Genomic DNA, 24548 nt, shown 5'->3' on the forward strand with positions numbered 1-24548 from the left:
TCTTCTTTTCTTCTGAATTCCGTTTGCCTGAAAAATTGTCTTCCAACCCTTGACTCTGAGTTTTAATTTGTCTTTTGAAGCCAGGTGTGTTTCTTGTAGACAGAAAATGGATGGCTTGTGTTTTTTAATCCAGTCAGCCAATCTATGTCTCTTCAGTGGGGAATTCAAGCCATTAACATTTATTGAGATAATTGATAAGTGTGGTAGTATTCTATTCATCTTATTTTGTGAGAGTCCATTGCTTAGTTTTATCTTTTGCATCAGTGTGGAGGTTAGGTTCTGTCCTTTAATTTCTGAGTTTTTACTTTGCTGCTGATCCATTGTGATGGTCAGTGTGTAGAACAGGTTGAAGGATGTTCTGCAGAGCTGGTCTTGTGGCGAATTTCCTCAATGTTTCTATATCTGTAAATGATTTGATTTCTCCATCAATTTTAAAGCTTAGCTTAGCAGGGTACAGAATTCTGGGCTGGAAATTGTTCTATTTAAGTAGATTAAAGGTAGATGACCATTGTTTTCTTGCTTGGAAAGTTTCATTAGAGAAGTCTGCAGTCACTCTGATAGATTTGCCCCTGTAGGTCAACTGGCGCTTACTCCTGGCAGCTTGCAGAATCTTTTCTTTTGTCTTGACTTTGGTAAGGTTCATCACAATGTGTCTTGGAGAAGCTCAGTTAGAGTTGAGGCAACCTGGGGTCCGATATCCCTCTGAAAGCAGTGCGTCAGAATCTTTGGTGATATTTGGGAAATTTTCATTTATAATATTCTCTAGTGTGGCTTCCATTCCTCTGGGGCATTCTTCTTCCTCTTCTGGGATTCCTATAACTTGTATGTTGGAACGTTTCATAAAGTCCCATAATTCTGACAGTGAACGTTCTGCTTTCTCTCTCTTCTTTTCTGCCTCTTTAACTATCTGAGTTATCTCAAGAACTTTGTCCTCTATCTCCGAAATTCTTTCTTCTGCATCATCTAACCTGTTGCTGATACTTTCCATTGCATCTTTAAGTTCCCTAATTGACTGCTTTCAGTTCCTTCAATTCCGCTATATCCTTTCAATATTCTTCATATCATTCATCTCTTATTTGATTCTGTTTTTGGATTTCCTTTTGTTTTTTTTTTCCACTTTATTAGCAGTTTCCTTCATTGTTTCCATCATTTCCTTCATTGTTTTCATCATGTGTATTCTAAATTCCCTTTCTCTCATTCCTAACATTTCTTTATAGGTAGAATCCTCTGCAGTAGCTACCTCATGGTCCCTTAGAGGGGTTAGCAGCCACTTCTAACAGGGTTCTGTTTCCCTGTGTCCGAAATCCCCCATGTTCCCCTTTGTTACCAATGACTTTTCAACAACACAGTCAAATGCTGGACCTGGGCTGATCATTGCAGTTTATACGATGACTCAGTACCTGGAGCGCCCCTTCTAGCAGCTGAGGAGCTGCAGGCCAGGCAGTGTGGGTGGACATCTGCACATCCTGCTGAAACTCTCTGCGGCCCGCCTCCTGAAGGGCAGCAGCTGCAGGTGGCCACCATGCTGCCTGCACCTCCCCGTCTGATCATCCTATGTGTATCGCGCACCCCCATATCCATGGACTGTCCAGATAGCAGTGCAGTTCTTCCCATGGATATATTTATTTTACAAAAATGAGGCCACAGTGTACTTTTCTGTAGCTTCTCATTTGATGGTAGAGCTGAAGAACTTTCCACGTCACATAGCATCGTCTGGGTACCTGCCTGTTACAGAACCATGGCTGTGTCCAGTGGTGGGGATCACAGCCTGTTTCCCTTGGCCCCTCTTTGGCGTCCAGCACAGGATGTTCTTGTGGTCACAGACAGGCATCATCCTGTAGATGATAGTTGAGGCTAAGTCATTGCAGTTAAAAAAATAAAACTTTTTGTAGTCCCAGCTGCTCGGGAGGCTGAGGCAAGAGAATCCCTTAAGCCCAGGAGTTGGAGGTTGCTGTGAACTGTGTGAGGCCACGGCACTCTACTGAGGGCCATAAAGTGAGACTCTGTCTATGCATAAAAAAAATAATAATAATAAAAATAAATAAATAAAACTTTTTATTTTTATTTTTTTGAGACACTGTTATCCAGGCTGCAATACAATGGTCTGATCATAGCTCACTGTAACCTTGAATTCCTGGGCTCAAGTGATCCTCCTGCCTCAACACCCTGAATACCTGGTACTATAGCTGCGTGCCGCCACGCCTGGCTAATTTAAAAAGTTTACTGTAGCGCCAGGGTCTTACTGTATTGTAGAGTCTAATCTCAAACTCTCGGCCCTCAAGCAATTCTCCCACCTCAGCCTCCCAAACTGCTGGGATTATAGGTGTGAGCCACCGCACTCAGCCTCTCTAAAATACTTTCTCACCTACACTGGCAATTAATGTGTGTTTTAAATGTGGCTTGGATCATCTAGACCTGGTGCTTAGATGTGGTTTTCCATATTTCCATTATGAAGAAAATACTAAGCCTAAGCAAATGTAAGGAAGAGAGTGAAGGTCGTCCATTCCTCCCCCAGACACGGCCACTGTTTAATTCCGGCATAGTTTCTTCCTCTCACGTTGTGTATCTAGTTGTAATCCTGCATTTTTCATGTGACACTATGTGAAGGATTTAAAAAATATTATTTAAAGAAAGAGACTTGGCTACTTTCATAGGGAAAATATAGAGTTTTAATTTGTATTCCCTCAGTATTTTAGGGAGGACTGGCATTCTCTTCGATGTTGGCTGTCTATTCACATTTGCCAACCGTTGCTCTTCTGCTCTGTATCTTTCTGTGAGATGGGGGGTCACTGAAGCAGCCTGTGATTCCAGGTGTCCTCAACGACGCTGTCTTTGACGAAGACCACGATGAGATGGTGATCGTGAAGGACATCGACATGTTCTCCATGTGTGAGCACCACCTGGTCCCCTTTGTTGGAAAGGTGAGCTAGTCTCTGTTTCCCACTAATCTAAAAAAGCATAGCGAAGGTTTGTAAATTAGAATAATTATATTTAAAATTATTAGCTGCTAATTCCAAATATTCCAGATATGTATAGCTATATATGCACAGTTACTCTTTATCAACCTGACTAATCTAGTAACTTGAAAGAATAAAAACGAAGCAGAAAGGCTTTAAGGCAAACCTTTTATATTAAATATCATGTTAATAGGTTAAAATAACAAGGTTAAAGTAGCATTTTTTTTAAGGGTATTACTGTAAGCTCTGAAAACCTTTGCCCTTTATTTATTTATTTATTTAATTATTTTAAGCATCCCAACCTAGAGATTCCCTTTATTTGACTGAGTAATGTTTGACCCAAGATACAGGGATGTCTGTCTGGCAGGATGGACGGACAATCGTATAGATGATGCCTTGCCTGTGTTGTTGTGGCTAAATGTACCTTTGAGAACGTGTAGCTTTTTAGAACAAAATGTTGTCTTGTTCCCCCATGCCCATCATAATTTTATTTTATTTTGATCTTTTATTGATAATTTTTAAAAGAAGACTTATAGGAAATATGTTAACATTTGGTTTTTTTTTTGAGGCAGAGTCTCACTATGTCACCCTCGGTAAAGTACTGTGGCGTCACAGCTCACAGCAGCCTCCAACTTTTGGGCTCAAGTGATTCTCTTGCTTCAGCCTCCCAAGTAGCTGGGACTACAGGTGCCCGCCACAACACCTGGCTATTTTTTGGTTGCAGTTGTCATTCTTGTTTAGCAAGCCCATGCTGGACTTGAACCTGCCAGCTTCAGTTTATGTGGCTTCTGCACCCAGCATACGTGTTTCTGTCTGGACTCTTTTGCTCTGCACTGTAGGAGTCAACGTCATTGCCTGTCCTAGTTTGTTTGTTGTCATTGTTGCGCATACTTCATTCCACTATGCAGACACACCACAGTTTATCTGTTCTGCACTTAATGGATATCTGTGGTGTTTCCCCCTTTTCTGTGCACACATGTGTGCATTTCTATTAAAGTGTACCTGGGAGCGGAACTGCAGGGTCGTAGGGCATGCTCGTGTTCACCTCACTGGATATCGACCTGCAGCTATCCAGAGCAGCTGCCCCAATTCTGCCCTTCCAGCATCCGAGGGCCCAGCTGTCCAGAGTGGCTGTCCCGATTCTGCCCCTCCAGCATCCGAGGGCTGAGCTGTCCAGAGCGGCTGTCCCGATTCTGCCCCTCCAGCACCCGAGGGCCGAGCTGTCCAGAGCGGCTATCCCGATTCTGCCCCTCCAGCATCTAAGGGCCCAACTGTCCAGAGTGGCTGTCCCGATTCTGCCCTTCCAGCATCCGAGGGCCCTAGCTGTCCAGAGTGGCTGTCCCGATTCTGCCCCTCCAGCATCCAAGGGCCCAGCTGTCCAGAGCAGCTGTCCCGATTCTGCCCCTCCAGCATCTGAGGGCCCCAGCTATCCAGAGCAGCTGTCCTGATTCTGCCCCTCCAGCATCCGAGGGCCCCAGCTGTCCAGAGTGGCTGTCCTGATTCTGCCCCTCCAGCATCTAAGGACCCAGCTATCCAGAGTGGCTGTCCCGATTCTGCCCCTCCAGCATCTAAGGGCCCAGCTGTCCAGAGTGGCTGTCCCGATTCTGCCCCTCCAGCATCCGAGGGCCCAGCTGTCCAGAGCGGCTGTCCCGATTCTGCCCCTCCAGCATCCGAGGGCCCCAGCTGTCCAGAGCGGCGGTCCCGATTCTGCCCCTCCAGCATCCGAGGGCCCCAGCTGTCCAGACCAGCTGTCCCGATTCTGCCCCTCACAGCATCCAAGGGCCCAGCTGTCCAGAGCGGCGGTCCCGATTCTGCCCCTCCAGCATCCGAGGGCCCCAGCTATCCAGAGCAGCTGTCCCGATTCTGCCCCTCTAGCATCCGAGGGCCCCAGCTGTCCAGACCAGCTGTCCCGATTCTGCCCCTCACAGCATCCAAGGGCCCAGCTTCCAGAGCGGCTGTCCCGATTCTGCCCCTCTAGCATCCGAGGGCCCAGCTGTCCAGAGCGGCTGTCCCGATTCTGCCCCTCCAGTGACTCACAGTGACCAGAGCCCCAGCAGCTGCACGTTCTGCCAACACTCGGCACTTTCAGTCTGAGGTTCAGTATTCTCTGGCATATGTAGTAGTATCACTCTTTCTGTTTTTCTTAACTTTTTATTATAGAAAATTTCATTTTTTACTTTGATTTTTTGGGAAAATGTCAAACATACTTCACAATAGGAAGACTAGCATAAAAAAAAAAATAACAAAGTTCCACTTCTCCATTAACCATATTCAACAGTTATCAGTATAGGACCAATCTTGTTATATATAAGTCCCCACTGGACTGTTTCGAAGCAAATCTCAGACATTGTATTATTTTTTTCCAGTATGTCTAATAGATTAAAAAGAATTTTTAGAGACATAACCTACCACAGTGGTAGGTTAGCAATAAATCCTTCAACCTATTGAAAAAGTATATTGTGAACAACATGACTCATCAATAATTATTAATATGCATCTCTAAAATATATAAAAATAAATATAAAATCATATATTTAGATATATATGTATATACACAAACACATATATATTTTACTTTTAGAGACAGAGTTTTTGCTCTGTTGCCCAGACTGGGCTCAAGTTACCCTACCTCAGCCCCCTGAGTAGCTGGGACTACAAGTGCATGTCATTATGCCTGGCTAATTTTTTGTTTTATTGCAAAGATAGGGTCTTACTTGTTGCCTAGGCTAGTCTCGAACTCCTGGCCTTAAGCAATCTTCCTGTGTCACCAGCCCAAAGAGCTGGGATTACAGGTGTAGGCTATGGCACCCAGCCTCCATAGAATATTTCCTTACCCACAATAGCAATAAATATGCATCTCTAAAATATCTTCTTACTTATCCACAGTAGCACTACCACAAACAGAATTAATAGTCATTCCTTACGAGCATGTATTGACTTGTATTTAAATTTCCCCAGTTGGAGGAGGAATCCAAGCCAGAGTCTCATTTGTCCTTACTGTGCATTTGCTTATGACTTTATGACTCTTTATTCTAGACCATGTCATGTTTGGCGATCCCAGAGATCATAGGAGGGCACTTTTTCCTTCATCTCTGCACTTTATTGTAGGTGAGGACCATAGGAAGCCCACGGCTGATCTGAGAGGATGCAGAGTGTCAGAGGCCCAGCTATGGCCAGACCCAAGGTGCTGACCCTGTGCTGAGCCCTGACCATTACCTCCTGTTACCATCCGCTGTGATAATCTCTGTTCATGTTCTTCCTAATTTTGTTCCTAAAAAATAATGTAGGGATGATTTTCTAAAATGAATATTTAAATGATTTAGGATCTTAAGGAAGACCAAAAAATAGTGGGAAGAATAAAAAAGTCTAGTCATCCATGTAAATGTACAAAACATCAAGAGACATAGAGAACCTTGGTTCCACGGGAAAGTTTTAACTCTCAATTGCTTTCAAATACCCGAAATTCAGGTGTTACTTTATATTCTGCTGCCAAACAGAAAGGCAGTGAGGTGAGATTCTGAAACTCGACAGTACCCCACCACCTAATGGGGGAGAGAAATCAGTAAGGGAGATACAGGTTAGTGCACACCTCGGATGGACAGATGGATGAGGAGAGATCACTGAGGACTGACACAGACCAGGTCACAGTGCAGAGTGTCAGATAGAGCAGGAGGGATCACTGAGGAGTGACACAGACCAGGTCACAGTGCACAGTGTCAGATGGAGCAGGAGAGATCACTGAGGACTGACACAGACCAGGTCACAGTGCACAGTGTCAGATAGAGCAGGAGGGATCACTGAGGAGTGACACAGACCAGGTCACAGTGCACAGTGTCAGATGGAGCAGGAGAGATCACTGAGGACTGACACAGACCAGGTCACAGTGCGGAGTGTCAGGTAGAGCAGGAGAGATCACTGAGGACTGACACAGACCAGGTCACAGTGCACAGTGTCAGATGGAGCAGGAGGGATCACTGAGGACTGACACAGACCAGGTCACAGTGCACAGTCAGATGGAGCAGGAGAGATCACTGAGGAGTGACACAGACCAGGTCACAGTGCACAGTGTCAGATGGAGCAGGAGGGATCACTGAGGACTGACACAGACCAGGTCACAGTGCACAGTGTCAGATGGATGAGGAGAGATCACTGAGGACTGACACAGACCAGGTCACAGTGCACAGTGTCAGATGGACAGATGGAGTGGTATTGGCAAGTTGTGATACCGATGTGTGTCTGATTTCAAGTTAAGCTAATTGATTCTTGCCAATGACTATTTACTCTTTTAGCATTTTAGATAATTCATGTGTTCTCATATTTAATATCTGGCTGAGAAAGAGGTCACATGTACAGAATACATAGTAGTTGGTGTCTTTTGTTTTTTTGAGACAGACCTCAGTCTGTTCCCCTGGGTAGAGTGCCCTGGTGTCATAGCTCTTAGGAACCTCTAACTCCTGGGTTCAAGCCATTCTCCTGCCTCAGCCTCCTGTGTCGGTGGGACTATATGTGTCTGGCACAACGCCTAGGTAGTTTTTCTCTTTTTAGTAGAGACAGGGTCTAGTGTTGTTCAGGCTGGTCTCGAGCACAAGCAGTCCACCTGCCTCGGGCTCCCTGAGTGCTGGGATTATAGGCGTGAGGTACCTTGGTACCTTTTAAGAGGGAAGTGATGGCTTTCTCCTGTAAGAACTGGGTTCTTATGATGCACGTTCTTGCCTGCCCTACTGGCAGCCGTGTCCCCTTCCTCCTGTCACAGGATGGACCTCAGAAGGCAGGCATATTCTGTATTCATAGTTGCCACCATTTGAAGGCTGTGTTCCTGCAAACCTTTCAGTGGGGCTGCAAGATCATTTTCGTTTACTAGAGAATGTCCCCCCTCCTTGGGGGAGAAATTTCGTATTTGTGGGGAGAGTTTAATTTCACAGGGAACTATCAGGGCTGTACAGTTTGAACAATGACCTCCCCGGGTCCATGTGTTTTCATTCTAACCAAATGCAGACAGAAAGTACAGTATTTGTGGAGTGAGAGACTCATGTGTCTGCCAGATTTGGGTATATGTGGGGGTCCTAGAATGAATGTACTTGAAATTTTTCATTTTATATATATGTACATATATATTTTACTGCATTTATTAATTAAAAAATACTCATGTAAGTACTTCCTTCCCTAAGTGTGGAAGCATCCGGGTGTTTTACTGGCACACTGTCGCGTGCTGCCTGCTGGATGCTGTACCCCTCCGGTGCCCTGTCACACTGAAGCACTGTCTCTGCACCCGCTCACGGTTTCTGTCTCTTCTCCGAAGGTCCATATCGGTTATCTTCCCAACAAGCAAGTCCTGGGCCTCAGCAAACTTGCGAGGTGAGTGTGAGTCTGTGCCGAGTAGGAAGGCAGCTTTGTGGGGCCACCCTGGGTGCCGGGATGCTGTCCCTTCAGTTTTCCTGCCTCCTGTAGTTTCAGAGATGCAAACAGACCCAGGGGGCCAGATGCCCCTGCCTGCCCTCCCCATCCCTCCTCCCACCTGCCTTGATGGTTTACCAGCTGCTGAGTTTTTGGCTGGGGAGGACCTGAGGTTATATTCAGTCCAGCCCTGTCCTTGCAGAGCCTTTAGCTAGCAGTGAGGGGTGGGAGAAGAAATGTGGGCAGGGGTCTGACTATGCTGTACTGTTCTTAGGCTTTTAATCAAAGCCCCAGGTGAGCCCCAGTCCCCTCTTGCCTCTCCCTGTGCTAGGGCGTCTCCCTGGGTTCGCTCAGCTCACGTCCAGGCTCCTTGCCTGAGCAAGCACAGTCTGCGCAGCCCTTGGCCTCACTCAGCGCTGTTCTAAGGCAGAGCCCTCCTCCTATTTCTCTCTTATCTCTGCAATCTTCCTTCCCATTCTTTCCCATTCTTTTTTTCCAAGTGAGTTCATGCCTTTTAGAAAAATCCGTTTGCCACCATTTTACCTGGGTTTTAGGAGGGACAGAGGAGACGCATGTGCAGGCGTCCCTGGTAACTGCGTGAGGGTCTGTGTTCCTGCATCTTTGGGGGGTCCTGGCCGGCACGGCTTTGTTGCCCTTCAATATCCTTTGTGTTAGTGCTTTGTGTAAAGGTAATGAATTTTGGGTGGTGGGAGAAATAGAAGGGGAAGGCGGGTGTGTGCACACTCGAGTGTGTGTGGAGAGTTAAGGGCACAGTGAAGGGGAGGCGGTGAACATGCAGAGAGCTGTCTCCTCCTCTTCAGAAATAACCGTCCACGTTTGAGTCACTTGGCTGAGGTTGCAGTGACTGTGTTACTGGTGGAGGAAATGAATCTCAGCAAGCAAGTGACGCTTCTGGGCTGTGATGCGCTTCTGTTCCTTCTCTCCTAAGGCACTGGGGTTCACCCCCGTCCCGATCTCTTTCAGTTCTGTGTTGAATCTGGAAAGACCACCCCTGACATCCGACAGCTGCCCTCCACAGCTGTGCCTTTTACTTTGTTTCCCATTTCCTCATTCATTTCCTCTAGGCACGGAGGAGAAAGGAGAAATGGAGCACGCCTGTCTCCTGCTCAGCAGCCTTGCCACAGACGGGGCTGCACGGCTCCGGGAAAGAACGCGTCATAGCTCCATTGCTTCACTGCAGCAAGGCTCTGTTTTATTTTTTTAATTTTTTTATCTTTTCCTTTTTTTTTGAGACAGAATCTCATTTGGTCATCCTTGGTAGAGTGCCATGGTGTCACAGCCCATAACAACCTTAAACTCTTGGGCTTAAGTGATTCTCTTGTCTCACCCTCCCAAGTAGCTAGGACTACAGGCACCCGCCACAACGCCCGGCTGTTTTTAGAGACAGGGTCTTGCTCTTGCTCAGGCTGGTCTTGAACCTTGAGCTCAGGCAAGCTACCTGCCTCGGCCTCCCAGAGTGCTGGGGTTACAGGTGTGAGCCACTGCGCATGGCCCCTCTTTTTATTTATTTTTGAGACAGAGTCTCATTCTCTTTGCCCTGGGTAGTGATGCGGTGTCGTCACAGCTCATAGGAACCTCAGACTCTTGCACTTGAGCAATCCTCCTGCCTCAGCCTCTGAAGTACCTGGGACTACAGGTGCCCGCCACCAAGCCCTGATAATTTTTTCTGTTTTTAGTGGAGACAGGGTCTTGCTCTTGCTCAGGCTGGTCTTGAACTCCTGAGCTAGGCGATCCAGCCACCTCAGCCTCCCAGAATGCTGGGATTACACTACACCCAACTCAGTGAGGCTCTTAACACAAGTCCAAGAACATTCTGTCTTCTTGCAGTGATCTGTCCCTGGTGGCAATGCCAAAAAGTGGATGAGAAAGGGTAGTGACAGGGTAGTTCTTCTCACTGTGACTTTTTTGTTGTTGTTGTGGCAGTTTGGCTGGGGCTGGGTTCGAACCTGCCATCTTCGGTATATGGAGCTGGTGCCCTACTCACTGAGCCAATTTCTATTAGCATCTCTCTCCCCAATAACTTATCCCCAAATAATAACTAAATCAATGTCATGTGAACTGTGAATAAAAGCATCTTTACTAAAATAGTTACTCTTACTGTTTGAAAACATACCATCTAAGTGGAAGCCCTGGGTTTACTGTGTGGACACAACGTGTGGGTCCAGCCCTCTGATTCTCTTCCAACAAGACTGCCAGCTTTTCCCATATAGAAATTCCGCTACTCTTGGCCAAATTGGAAAGAGAAGTTGCACTTGTTGGCTGACTTTTTAATACTTACCTTATAGCCATTTTTAGACTGAGAAACTTAATCTGAACGTGCAAAGTTTGCCTTATGTGAGATTTTAGCAGCATTTTTCAGTTATGAAGTGCAAAACCATCCCAAAGCATAGGATCCATAGCCTCGACTGAAACTGAATTTTTGTAGGGACTGTTAATTGCCATTTGTACCTACTACTGTATACACACCTACACACACACATAGATGTGTGAATTATTGCCTGTCACTACATGACACAGGTTGCATATTTGGGTTTGCAGTAAGGGCTGGTGAATTGGGAGTATAGTGTGGATATTTAATGACTACTTGTTTTTTAATTAATGAACACTTAGCCTTTCTATGCACATAATGGTGTAAAAGTTTGATGCTTAGATGTTTGATGAACAGATGCTTGTTATTCAGTTACAGACTGGGGAATAGCCCAGTATTTGGTACTAAAACTGTCAAGACTGGATAGATTTGAATCATCATTCTCTTTTGTGCAGTGGGGAACTAACAAAAACTTTCAAGCTTCTGGTTTGGGAGTTTAGATAGGTTTGATTTTTTTGGATAAGTAAATAGTTGATTGCTAAATTTGGTCAGATTTCTCCAACTGGCTATTCCTACATTCTTAGGATATGTCCCAGTAAATTACACTTCGTGGACTAATTGTCTTATGTATAATTGTTGCATCTTTGGATGTACCTAATTTGATAATTAAAAAAAAAATTCCGTTTAAGGTATGTGTTTGCAGGTCATCAAATGAGAAAATGTAATTGTGTTATGTTCTGACATGTAAAAAACCCAAAAGATCCTGCTGCTGCTGCTGCGGCTGGTAGCAGACCGTCTACATGTGAAAGGTACGTAGTTTCCAGCCTGTAGAGCAGCTTGGCAGGCCATGTCAGGCCTTGGTCAAATGCTACATACTCGTAGAAGACCATGCCATTTTGACCATGATTAATGCCTTATGGGAAGTGGCCCCTAGAAAGACTCAGTAAGATCATGGAATAAATGGTACCTTCGGGGTAGAAGGAAATACTCTTGGTTATTTTCTTTCCCATGAAAAGAAAAGATCTCAATAATTAAGCTTTTATGAAACAATACAGAAGAGTTAGTTATTAACATGGGAATTTGTTCTTATGCTAATAGGATTAAACTTAAGGGATAGAATGGAACACTAGGCCAAAGAGCTGGGCGGATGGTGTTGTTAGATATTCTGTAAAAAAGTTTGAATAGAGGGTCTTTTAAACAGAACGGAAAACTACGATTTTATCCAACTGTGCTTATTCCTTGTAAGAAGTGAGGATATTTAGGGAATGAAGAGGAATAAAGAAAGCTGGGTGTCTTAGCACAGCCTCGCTGCTCATTTTAATCCTGTACGTGCGTTTGTTATGTGCTTGTCTTTAGATGAATGACCTTTCGGTGCCAGCGAAGTCAAATATTAAACAGTAAAGTCTTAAGGAACAAGAAAATGCCAGATGTGAGTTGATCTGATTCAACTTGAGTAGAATTCTAGAATCAAGTTAGCTTGAATAGAAATTCCTTTTGTTGCTGGAAAGCTGTGGTACACGTTCATTCTTTTGCCTTGAAACAATTGAGTGAATATAATTAAATCTTGAATTTAGTGCCTCGGCCCATTGAGGCAGCTGTGGACTCCTATTGGGAAAGGGCACCATGAGGCTCTGCGGTGGCTCCAGAGCAGAGGGATGGGTGGCCGCCCTCAGGGGCTCACAGTCTGAGGCAACAGGTGCCAGAGAAATACCTGTGTTGTATGGAACTCCAAGCCAAATATCTGTGGGCAGGCAGGGTCGGAAAGACCCATGGTAGGGGCAGAAGCAGAATTCTAAGTGGGGGTGACATCCCCCTAGGCATAGTTAATGCCCGAGCAAAGCTGGAGAAGTGGGTGCCAGTGGATGGGGGCAAGTTGATAAGATTTAGGCAACGGTGACCGGGAGGTGGTGAAAAGGTAGGCTGGGCATTAGATTACAGAGGGCAGTATTCTTTGTTTTCTTTATTATGAAAGTAATGTGTTTACCAGTTAAATACAAATAAGTGTCCTGGCACAGTAGTTCATACCTGTAATCCCAGCACTTTCAGAGGCTGAGGCAGTGGGATTACTTGAGCACAGGAGTTCGAGACCAACCTGAGCAATGTGGCATGGCCCTATCTGTGCAGAAAATTTTAAAAAAAATTAGCCATTTTTTTTAGCGCCTGTGGCTCAAGGGGGTAGGGTGCCAGTCCCATATGCCGGAGGTGGCGGGTTCAAACCTAGCCCTGGCCAAAAACTGCAAAAAAAAAAAAAAAAAAATTAGCCATTAGTGATGGTGTGCACGTGTAGTCCCACCTACTTAGGAGGTGGAGACAGGCAGTTCACTTGAGCCCAGGGCAATGGAGCCAGACCCCTGTCCCCCCGCAAAACCCAAAACCAAAAACCCAAGTGAGTGAATAAAGTAAAAGCTTTTCTTTTCTGTTTCCATTCCCTAGAGTCAAAAGCAGAGATTTCTTTAAATCACTATTATTCTGGAAAATTTTCATGCAAACCCAAACATAAGATCATGCTTTATATAGTCTGCACTACAACTTTTTATTTTATTTGTATTTTATAAAAATACAAATTTTATATTGGGGGAAGGAGGAGGCAGGTAGGTTCATGACTTTCTTTTTTTTTTTTTAATTCAGAATATGTATTATCCTGCTATAGCTTTTCTAGAAGTTTTACATTTTTAGTGATATGATTAATTTAAATTTTCTAATTCATGACTTTCTTTTTAATTTAAAATACCTCGAAGTTCCTCGGACATCTTAGTCTCAGAAGTTCAAGTTCCTGTTAATGGCTATGTAGTATTTCTAGAATTACAATAATTCATTTAACCAGTGTTTGATCTAGATGAATATAAATGCAGTTCAAGAGTATTATCAAAAAAGGAGAAAAGTACCTCAGTGAACAAATGTTTATATATCATCTTTTTATGCAGCAAATCTACCTGTAAGATGAATTAATAGAATAGAACTTGCCGCGGTAAGGGGAGCTGAATTTTTTTATATTATAAAGTTTTTTTCCAAAAAGCCCAGGCCAGTTTATTCTCTAATCAGAGATAACAGAGTGTATGTTTCTACACGTTTTTGCCAACACTGGATTTCATCACACTTTTGGATCTTTGCCAAACTGATAATGAAAAACAGTATCTATTTTAATTTTCAGTTCTTAGGCCCAGGTAGAATCTTCCCTGAACTTCCTGTTGGCACCAGCACCAGTTTCTCACTGCGCAGTCTGGAAGCTCTTTGAACCTTAACGCAGTTGGGTCAGAGGCTGTAAATGGTTTTTCTCAGCTTGTCTTTTGTCTCTTAAATTTGCTTTATAGCATCATTTTTCTGTAAAGAAGTTTAAAACTTCTCTCTAGTCACAGACTTGTTTTTTGGAGTTTTTTTGGTATTTGTATGACCATATTTTTATGTTTTAAGTCTTTGTTCCATCTGGAATGAGTCGTGGGGCCAGGTACGAGGAGGAAGCCCTCCCCAGCCACTCACTGTGTGTTCCTGCCCACCTGGCCCTAGCTCTGCCTGTTCTTGGCCCCGCCCCTGCCCGCCCATCCCTGCCTGCTCCTGGCCCCTGGCCCTGCCTGCTCCTGGCCCTATCCCTGGCTGCCCATCCCTGGCGGCTCCATATAGCCTCCTAGTTGGCCTCGTCCCTGCCGCTCTCTGCTGGGCCTTTCCTTCTTCCTGGATCTTGTGTTATGCTCTGACTCCTCCTGGCCTCTGATCACTTAGGGTCCTTAAATCAACCCTCATGTGCTGCTGGAATGTTCTTTCCAGAGTATGGATTTAATCATGCTATTCCTTCTGTGACTCCCCATGGCTTTTAAGATAAAGTTCAAATTCTTAATTATAGAATAATTTCAAAAAACCTAAAAGAATAGAAATCATAAATACAAAAGTTAGAAATGTTACATCATAGATTGCTGGGAAATCTAACTGATACCTAGCAATGAGAGAATATGTAACTAAAAATATGCTTTAAAGACTCAGAAATATTGTGAATAAGTTTTTTATTTTTGCTAACTTTTAATTTTGGGGCTAGTTGATTTCAGTGGGTGAGTAGTTATATACTCCTTAGCAGGTTCCAACTTCCACGGCCGATGTCCTGGTGAATATGTTTTTGTTTTGTTTTGTTTTAAACATGGGAAGAAAAGGTAATGTACCAAGAGTTAGAAAACCCAGACACAGTGTTAACCATTAGAAGAGTCAAGGTCATGCTCTGGGTCTGGGGGAGACTGGAGCCAGTCAGTTTTATAGGCATTTTTTCAAACTTTAACCACTCATTCCCCAGGTGTGTACATAATTTAAGAGTGAAGTGACACCGACAGAGTTACACGATTAATTTGACAAAGCTGCTTATTCTTGATAATGAAGCGTGATAAAACTCGCCCTTAAAAAATTGTAGATTAGGCTTGGCGCCTGTAGCTCAAGTGGCTAAGGTGCCAGCCACATACACTAGAGCTGGTGGGTTTGAATCCAGCCCGGGCCTGCCAAACAACAATGACAACTACAACCAAAAAATGACCAGGCATTGTGGTGGGTGCCTGTAGTCCCAGCTACTTGGGAGGCTGAGGCAAGAGAATCGCTTAAGCCCAGGAGTTGGAGGTTGCTGTGAGCTATGACGCCATAGCACTCTACCCAGGGTGACAGCTTGAGGCTTTGTCTCAAAAAAAAAAAAAAGAATGTAGATTAACCTTACTTATAAATGTAGTTGTAAGGACCCTAAATGTCAAAAAAACCCCACTCTACAGGCTGGTAGAAGTACTGTGTTTAGCACGGCCCAGGGGAGTTTTCCAAGAATACAAGAATTAGATTAAATTTAATTTAGATTAAAATTGGTGTCCACAGATTTTGAATGTCAGGAGCTGGGACTGGAAGGGCCTTGTGAGACAGAGTTCCTGTCTGTCCCCTCAGCAGAGAAACTGTTGAGAATCCTCAGGAATCAGTGGCTGGAGCCACGTCCGGTCCCCTCAGCGGAGAAACTGGTGAGAATCCTCAGGAATCAGTGCTGGAGCCACGTCTGGACTCTGTGTCCCCACCGCCATCCCAAACCAGGGAAAGTACTTACCTGCCAGCTCTGGAAAGAAGAAGAAAAAGAAAGAAAATAATTCAGAGGCACATTCACAAGTTTGGGGTCAGAATTAACATTACCTCCGGCTTTTTAAAAATTCAAAATAATAATTTAGTTTAAACTGGCCCCAGAGGGGTAGGCTTTTGCTTGTTGTCTGACAAACTTTTATCCTGGCTGCAAAGAATTCCCACTAATGAATTTCCCATCAATTAATTTCACCCAAAGAGAAAGAAAACACCCCACCATCAGCTGAGTCCAGGACATGATGTGCTGTCGTCAGGGGACATAAAACAAGCTCGGTAAGGCCTCATGTGATGTCACAAGCTCGGTAAGGCCTCACGTGGTGCCCACAGGGATTTGGAAACAGAGACTTGCAGCAAAATGACTTTTAGCAACATGGTGGGCAGCAGGTCCTGGAGTCCCAGCCTTTGTTCAGCTAACATTTGAGGAAAAAGCTACTTCCTGGCCAGCTCCACTGTGTGTGCCCCCACAGGGGTTTCCCTGGGTACTCCAGTTCCTCCTACATCCAGAAGACGGGCACGGTGGGTGAACTGGTGTGTCCACGGGGTCGGCGTGAGCGTGGGCGTGGGAAGTGCACCCCAGACGCAAGGGTGGCTCCTGCAGGGGGCCCTGCCTTGTGCCACTGAAACCCTGAAGAACTCACTCATATGAACCTCTCTTCAGTGATGTGCATCCTGCATTTATTTCAGTATTTAACACTGGAAGTGTTTTGAGCTTTACTTAGAAGTTTGGTGATGTTTTTGTGGCTGGGGACATGCCGGAGGAGCTTGGCTCTTGTTTGTGTCAGTGGGCCCAAGGAAGATGGGCCTGAGCCTGTGACCTTCCGCTTCAGTCCCCAGGACTTACCGTATATTAAAACCTAAGAGTCTTGAAAGTTTTTTGACCAAAGAATAAGAACCTTTAGGAATGACACAGGTAGATTAGAAAAAGCACCAAATATAACTTCTGGAAATAAAAGTGATAAATGAATCTGAAGCCCAAAGTACTCATTTAAATAGACTAGACACAGCTGAAAATGCAGTGAATGAGAAGAAAGGTCTCAAGAAATTGTGTGGAACACACAGAACGGGTAGGAAATGTGAATATGCGAACAAGAACTTAGGAAACGTGGAAGGGAGGGCAGGGTCTAACATGCCCTTAATTGAAATTCCTGGCGGGAGCAGCGTCAACACGGGAGACTCGATGTTGGGAGAAGATGGTTGAAGAGGTTTCCAGAACACGTGCAAATAGCTGTCTTCAGATTCAGGAAGCCAAATAATCCCAAAATTAAATCCCCACCTAGACACAACACGGTAAATTATAGAGTACACTTATAAAATATAAATTTTATAAGACAGCTCCAGAGAAGGACCTAAGTTGTTACCTGCAAGGTAACAGCAGTGAGGCTGGCGATTGCTTTGCTTTGCAAGAGTCAGATATGATCATTGCCAAACCAAAACTCTGTCCCCCACAAATACCTCTCTACAAATTGTCTTTCAAGAATGAGAACAAAATAAAGATTTTAATTCAGAGAACTTTTAGGAAATGCTAAGAAGCCAGACGTCCAGCCACCTGGGGTGGCGCCTGTGGCTCAAGGAGTAGGGTGCCAGTCCCATATGCCGGAGGTGGCGGGTTCAAACCCAGCCCCGGCCAAAAACCACAAAAAAAAAAAAAAAAAAGAAACTGCAGTGAGCGGCGGGGCTGTGAGCGGTGCGCACGGGGAGCGCGGCAGGCCGCTGCACCACACGGGGGCGCTCAGCAAGGCCCGCAGGAGTGACCCTCCTGGAACCAGGGGCCATTGTGGGCTGGAGGCCGGCCGGCCCTGGGGGTGGTAGTGAGTGGTGAAGCCAGACATGGCACTTGGTGTTCCCGCTGTGATCGAACGCCACACCTAAGAGATGGTGAGCGTGAGGAGGACGACGTTACCGACTCCTTGGTCCACGGCACCTTCTGCTTTGTAACAGGTTAATCCCTGAAAAACTATCTGAAGTCATTATATAGAAAAACTGTCAAACGTATGATATACAGAAAAACCATCAGAAGTAAAACAGAAATTTAACCTCCTAAGAAACATGACTATAGCTCCCACCTACGAGCTTGAAAAAAACCCCATTTCTTAGGGTTTGTCAAAATAAAATAATATAGTTCTATCCCCTCAATGTCATATACCTTCTGGGAACACAGGAGATTTAGGATGGCTCCTGCCTCCAGGGAGCGCTCAGCTGGGTGTAAATAGGGTGGCCTGCCTGTCACTGACATTACTGGGTAAAAAGGAGCCAGTCGTCAGCTCGGTCCACGGACATAGTGAAGGGATGGCCTGACGATATCTCCCCAGGGCGGACAATCCTTACAATGAGTCCAAACTCATGACTAAAGAGCACATTTTAAAGAAAAGGCCGTCAGCGTGAATTTGCCATCCTGACGTGGGTAAGTCATGTGGCCATCTTTACACATCACAAATGGATATTGAAAGGCAGAAATTCATCAAGCTACGAGTGGGGGGCTTTTAGACTGGGGTGCTGATCATGCTAAGTGCTTATATAAACCTCTGTCAGGAAGGGGTGTCTGCAGAAATCTAATCGGCTCTAAGCTGATTACCCTAATAGGTTTAGCTAGTGTAGTAGCCGACCATGGTGTGCTGCTAATTAACAAGTAGTCTTTTTATTTTTAACTTGCACTTTAAGCTCTGATAAAACAATGATTAATTAGGACACTTGAGATGTGGCATAAACTGATGACTTAGGAGCTTTAAAATGGTGTTCTTGTCTCTGGGTGTCCTAAGTGAACTTTACATTAGGGCAGTGGTTAATCCCGCTGAGGATGAGGAGCAGAGTCCCAGTCTGGTGGCCGTTAGGTGCATTCCCCGTGTTTCCGTCTTTCTGTCCTTCTTGTGAGTGCTTTCCCGCCTGCCTCCCTCTGTGACTGCAGCAGAGTCCTGTTTGTCTTACGGGAAGTCAAACAATTTATAATTAAAACAATTCTTTTTTTTCCCCCCTAGGATTGTAGAAATCTACAGTAGACGACTACAAGGTGAGCTTTTGAAATCTTTATCTACGGGAAACACTCTTTACTTAGAAGTATTTTTTTGTTGTCCTATTATAAGGGTAGTAAATATGACTCATAAAAATTAAAATTGCCAAAGCTGGGTCTAGTGGCACGTGCCTGTAATCCCAGATACTTGGGAGCTGGGCAGGAGGGTTGCTTGGGTCTAGGAGTCCGGGACCAGCCTGGGCAGCACAGTGTGAGTGTGATCTGGGCTCTTTAGAAAGTGCCTGCAGTCTATAATAATTACAGTCACCTGCTGTGTTCTTTAATCACACAGAGTAGCTCTCCACCTAAGTACTGGCAAGGATGAAAAAGTAAAAATCCTCATAGGAATATAAAAAAGTCTGCTGTGTCTCAAGCTTCTGCAAGAAATCACTGTTGTATTTGAACATTCTTTCACATTTTTATGCATAAACCAATATTTTAAAATCAATTTATTTGTATTTAAAGAAAAATTGGCTCATATTATATATATTCTTACCTTCACCTTCTTTTTTTTTTTTTGTAGAGACAGAGTCTCACTTTATGGCCCTCGGTAGAGTGCTGTGGCCTCACACAGCTCACAGCAACCTTCAACTCCTGGGCTTAAGCGATTCTCTTGCCTCAGCCTCCCGAGTAGCTGGGACTACAGGCGCCTGCCACAACGCCCGGCTATTTTTTGGTTGCAGTTTGGCCGGGGCCGGGTTTGAACCCGCCACCCTTGGTATATGGGGCTGGTGCCTTACTGACTGAGCCACAGGTGCCGCCCAGCCTTCACCTTCTTTTTTCCCTCTTTTTTTTTGTTTAATTTATGTATCTTAAACGTTTTTTTCTGCATACACGTAACCATCTCGTCCATTTTGGCACCTACTGAGAGTTCCACTGTGTGTGCCGTGACATGATGTGACTGATCCCTGCTCTGAGAGATGTGTGGGGATTTTGACCATTTTTAAAGACCTGTTACACTGTGGTGAACACTCTTGTATGGAACAGATGAGGTGTTTTATTAAGGACAGGAACTATGTGGTTTAGGTTAAATCATTGGTTTTCAACATTGCTCTAAGCATCTGATTCATTAATGGAACTGTAGCCCCTTTGTTAATCCTTTTGCAAGCAGTTCATTTATTTGCTCTTCTTCACCTCGACGAGCTGTGGTAGTCTCACTGCACAGGTGAGAGACAGTCGCTACCCAAGCCCATTCCCTCCGGGGATCCTGGGGGCCCTGCCGTCCCAGCGCTGCAGGGAGGGCCCTGAACAGGGGCCTCCTGTGGCCCGGTCAGCTGACAAGCAAACCGGCAAAAGCTGGTTCTCACTCACACCTCACAGAAGGCTTTTTAAAACTTCAGATGTTCTACAGATGAGAAAGCCTCCAGCTGCTGTCAGACTCTTACTCGAGCTCTCTGTTCCCTGCAGTTCAGGAGCGCCTCACGAAGCAAATCGCTGTGGCGATCACAGAAGCCCTGCGGCCCGCCGGAGTCGGCGTGGTGGTGGAAGCCACGTAAGTCTGCGCCTGCCTCGCGACGTCGTGCCCTGGGGGCGCAGAGTTTCTCTGGACACTTGAGCTAGTGCAGTGCATGCAGCCTTTTCCTGAAGGCGGATCAAGTGACAGTCCGACTTCCCTGTGACCTAGAAGTTACATGTCCCTGCAGCCCACTACATGATTGTCACCTAGGAAGAAAATCCCGTTTCCTCCTCTCGATGTGTTAAGGACTCGACTACTGGTAGGAATAAAAGCTATATGACAAGAAGCTTCAGGAAAAGAGTTTCAGATAACATTTGTTTAAGAAGGGATGTTTCTATGTACTTGGTAGCTGTGAGCCGAGATTAATCTTTTGGCCTGCTTTGTATTCTAAAAGCCAGGCCAGCAAGGCTGGGTGCTGTGGCTCATGCCTGTAATCCCAGCATTCTGGGAGGCTGAGGCGGGTGGGTTACCTGAGCTCAGGAGTTCAAGACCAGCCTGAGAAAGAGGGAGACCCATCTCTATAAAAGAATAGCCACGCATTGTGGTGGGCGTCTGTAATCCCAGCTACTCAGGAGGCTGGGGGAAGAGGATTGCCTAAGCCCATGAGTCTGAGGTTGCTTTGAGCTATGACGCCACGGGTGACAAAATGAGACTCTGTCTCAAAAGAAAAAAAAAAACCAAACCCAAGCGCCGGTCTGCTCCCCTAACCAGCCTTCCTTGTCTCTCTGTACAGACACATGTGCATGGTCATGCGAGGCGTGCAGAAAATGAACAGCAAGACCGTGACCAGCACGATGTTGGGGGTGTTCCGAGAAGACCCGAAAACTCGGGAAGAGTTTCTGACACTCATCCGGAGCTGAGCGCGGGGCGCAGGGTGGGGCTGCGGCTTCCCTGCAGGCGGCATCCTCTGTGATGTTTGTGCGTGCCATTATCAGTTGTTACAGATGTGAACTTTAGTCCTCGTCACCAAATGTATTTTAAAATTATTTATAGAAAGCCAAATAAAAATAATTAACAAAGGGGCGAGCCCTCTGCTTCCTTCTTGCCACCTTTAGTGGCAATATTAAAATTTAATATTAAATATTAAATTGCCAGAAGTGTAATTCACAGGCACAAAATCACTGCCATTCAGATGACCTGGGGGTACTGGGAAGGGAGGGCAATTTGTGTATTTTGGTGTGACAGGGTGGTGATCTACTCGGAAGCACGGGAGCATAGGAAAGGGAAGAGAACTGCAGCCAATAGGCTGCTTTTTCCTCCTCCAGCAGAAATGGTGTGGAAAGTGCTAGCACATTTATGTGCAGGGTCCGTGCGGTATTGCTCTGTGAATTCAAAGTCCAGCAGGCTCCACTTTGATCGTGTTTGTCAAACCTCCAGTGACATGCTGTTTTTTTATGTGTTTATATTTTAACTATCCAGTTGTAAAGTTAATCGCCAAGGGAAGGCGGTGGAGTATCTATGTTTCCAATTTACTGTGAGTTAAAAAGGCACATTTCTACCTTCTATTCTTAAATTCCAGTGCAGGGAATTAGTTCCTGGGGCTGTTTACCCGCCTATTCTCACGTCCGCATGTGAGGCTTAGACGTTTAACTCTCTGTGCCTTGATGAGAATAGCACATCATTCAGAGTCTAGATGTTTTGCCTTTTTTTTAAGAGCCATTATTTTGTAAGACTTAGCACTGGCAGTGCACTTAACTGGTCATCACAGTTTACCTTAAAACGTTTCCTGAGATTTTACTTTGTGTGTTCCATGTAGATGCCTTAAAACATTATTTTTGATCTTATGGAATATTTTTCTAAGAATTTCCAGAAACTTTCGAGAGTACCCTTCAGGTCTGCAGAGCCCCAGCTCCTTTGAACCTGAAATAGCTCGGCGTGCACTGAGGTTGGACGGCCCTGTGAGCTGTGTCTACCGTCCTAGCCAGAGCCGTGGTGTGTTCGTGGGAACCCCGGGAGCCCTGGGCTGGGTTTTTCTTGTGGTCCGGGAGGATCTTGTGTTCTGTGTGACTCTGTGTTAAAATTTTAATCCTGGAAGCTGTTGCCTTATAGATTATCTTAACATTTCCTCTGCTGGGGCAGTGTGGGCCAAGTTTAAACAAACAAAACCCAACTCCTCCACAAAGTCATTCACTGTTGATATGGTGCCAGATGAGGTTCCACTCTGATCAGGTTTATTAAGCCAGAATGATCCCATTACCTAGATGTAATAAACTGCAAACTGCAAAGCTTGCTCTAATGCCAGCAGTCCCATCCCTGCCACTTTGATGCCATTTAACTGATAAAGGCAAGACAGCAGAGGCTCTTTTTTGGTGATGGTTGTTTTTTTGACTCTTCCCTTCTATTCCCTGGCATTTTCTGTATTTGGAATTTGAGTGGTATAGTGGTGGTGGATTTTTGAGTTCCGTTTTACATCTAACCCAGCCTACGCATGAGCTTGCTTACTTTTAGACGTGTATAAGTTGATTTCTAAGTACACAACTCATGTTTGGTATTTTACAGTAAAAACAAGTGTGACTTGAAGGACCAAAGAAATTGTTAGCTATAAATTTGTCTTTATGAGATCATTTGTATTCCTTTTTAATGACTCTTTGTTCTAGCATTTCCTAGAAATGTTCTTACAGACGTCTGATGCGCCCACGGCTGCTGCCTTGTTGGTGAATGCAGAGTGATGACCTGTCTCTCTCTCTCTCTCTGGGCCGCAGTGCTTGAAAATGACCTTTGCATATCCATGAACTTGAGGCCATTGTGGGGGAATTTTAAAGATTTGGTTGCCTTTAAATTACACTGTTCAATCAAATTGTTTGATTATATGTATGTGTGTGTCTGTCTCTGAGGTCAGCTCTGTTTAAATTATTAAAGTGTTATACCTTGGTTGTTGTGAAAGTGGTTTCTTTTTTAATCACCAGTATAAATCTTACATATGATTAACTGGATTATTTTGAGTGTATTCAAAGATACCCACCTTAAGGGCTTCTCTAGCCGCCCAGCTGTTAGAGTACCAGGTAAACCCATGTGCTGACACTCCTCTTTGGTTGAGGTATTACTGTCTGGTAGTGAGAGGGGTGGTCTAGGGTAATAGTCATGAATCTTTTTTTTTTTTTCTTTTTGAGACAGAGTCTCACTCTGTGCCCTGGGTAGAGTGCTGGAGTGCTGTGGCATCATAGCTCACAGCAACCTCAGACTCCTGGGCTCAGGCCATCCTCCTCCCTCAGCCTCCTGAGTAGTGCAGACCACAGGTTTTTCTTACAGATGTCTGATGTACCCACAGGCTGCTGCCCTGTTGGCAAATGCCGGTGCTTGCCATGATGCCTGGCTGATTTTTTCATTTTTAGTAGAGATGGGGTCTTGCTGTTGCTCAGGCTGGTGTTAAACTCCTGAGTTCAAGGGATCCTCTTACCTTGGCCTCCCAGAGTGCTGGATTACAGGTGTGAGACACCACACCTGGCCAACAATGAGGCATCTGAGTGGCCCTCATGTGCCTGTTGTCCTAGTACTGTGGGCCCTGTGGGAGAGCCGGCTGGGCAGGGAGTGCAAGGGGGTTTCTTTCTCCTAAAGAGCCTACCCTGGATGGAACTTACATTTTGCTGCCTCTTTTCTGCCCATGCCCCAGGCATGTCTCCCCGTGTTGCTGGTGGTCTCTGGGCCCTCCTCCCCTCTAGCTGGTGGTCCCCCAGGCCCTCCTTCCTTCTAGCTGGAGGTCCCCAGGCCCTCCTCCCCTCTAGCTGATGGTCCCTGGGCCTCCTCCCCTCTGGCTGATGGTCCCCGGGCCTCCTCCCCTCTGGCTGATGGTCCCTGGGGCTCCTCCCCTCTGGCTGATGGTCCCCGGGCCTCCTCCCCTCTGGCTGGTGGTCCCCGGGCCCTCCTCCTCTCTAGCTGGTGGTCCACCAGCCGTCCTCCTTTCTTGCTGGTGGTCAGGGGCCTTGCCCCCTGGCCTGACACCCTCACTGGTGCACAGGTGCACAGGTGGTGCTGCTTTTGCAGGACCTCATAAACTGATTGGTAGTGAATCTCATCACTCAAACTGAGGGTTTTTGTGGCTGCAACACACCCCTAAAATCACCACTCAGGGGTGTCAATAAACAGTGAGCTGCTCACCAAGCCCAGCTGCCCCTCCTGAGTGTCTGCACTGGGGCTGATGGGCCAAGTTCCTTGACACATGGTGGACGAGCAGTGGCAGGTGGCAAAGGCTTTAGAGAGAGGTTCTTTCCACACAGACACCTGGGCTCACCCTGCTGCCACACGGAGGTCCTGCTGGGGGTGAGTTCAGGTGAGGTGTGAATACCTGACTGCCACACCTACCCAGAAACCCTTGCTTTATTTGTATTT

At 45.6% G+C, this 24548-nt stretch overlaps 1 protein-coding gene across 1 annotated transcript in view; it reads left to right on the forward strand.

Moving 5' to 3' along the window:
* The window catches only part of GCH1 (GTP cyclohydrolase 1), a 54696-nt gene extending 31605 nt beyond the window's left edge, over positions 1–23091 (forward strand). The window contains exons 2-6 of the mRNA XM_053594834.1: positions 2812–2921; positions 8257–8312; positions 18735–18766; positions 20174–20258; positions 20956–23091. Of these exons, the coding sequence (XP_053450809.1) occupies positions 2812–2921; positions 8257–8312; positions 18735–18766; positions 20174–20258; positions 20956–21082 (410 nt within the window). The 3' untranslated portion in view covers positions 21083–23091. The remainder of the gene's footprint in view (positions 1–2811; positions 2922–8256; positions 8313–18734; positions 18767–20173; positions 20259–20955) is intronic.
* Positions 23092–24548: the final 1457 nt, after the last annotated feature.

Source organism: Nycticebus coucang, chromosome 6, assembly GCF_027406575.1.
Source record: "Nycticebus coucang isolate mNycCou1 chromosome 6, mNycCou1.pri, whole genome shotgun sequence".
In the NCBI taxonomy this organism is placed as follows: domain Eukaryota; kingdom Metazoa; phylum Chordata; class Mammalia; order Primates; family Lorisidae; genus Nycticebus; species Nycticebus coucang.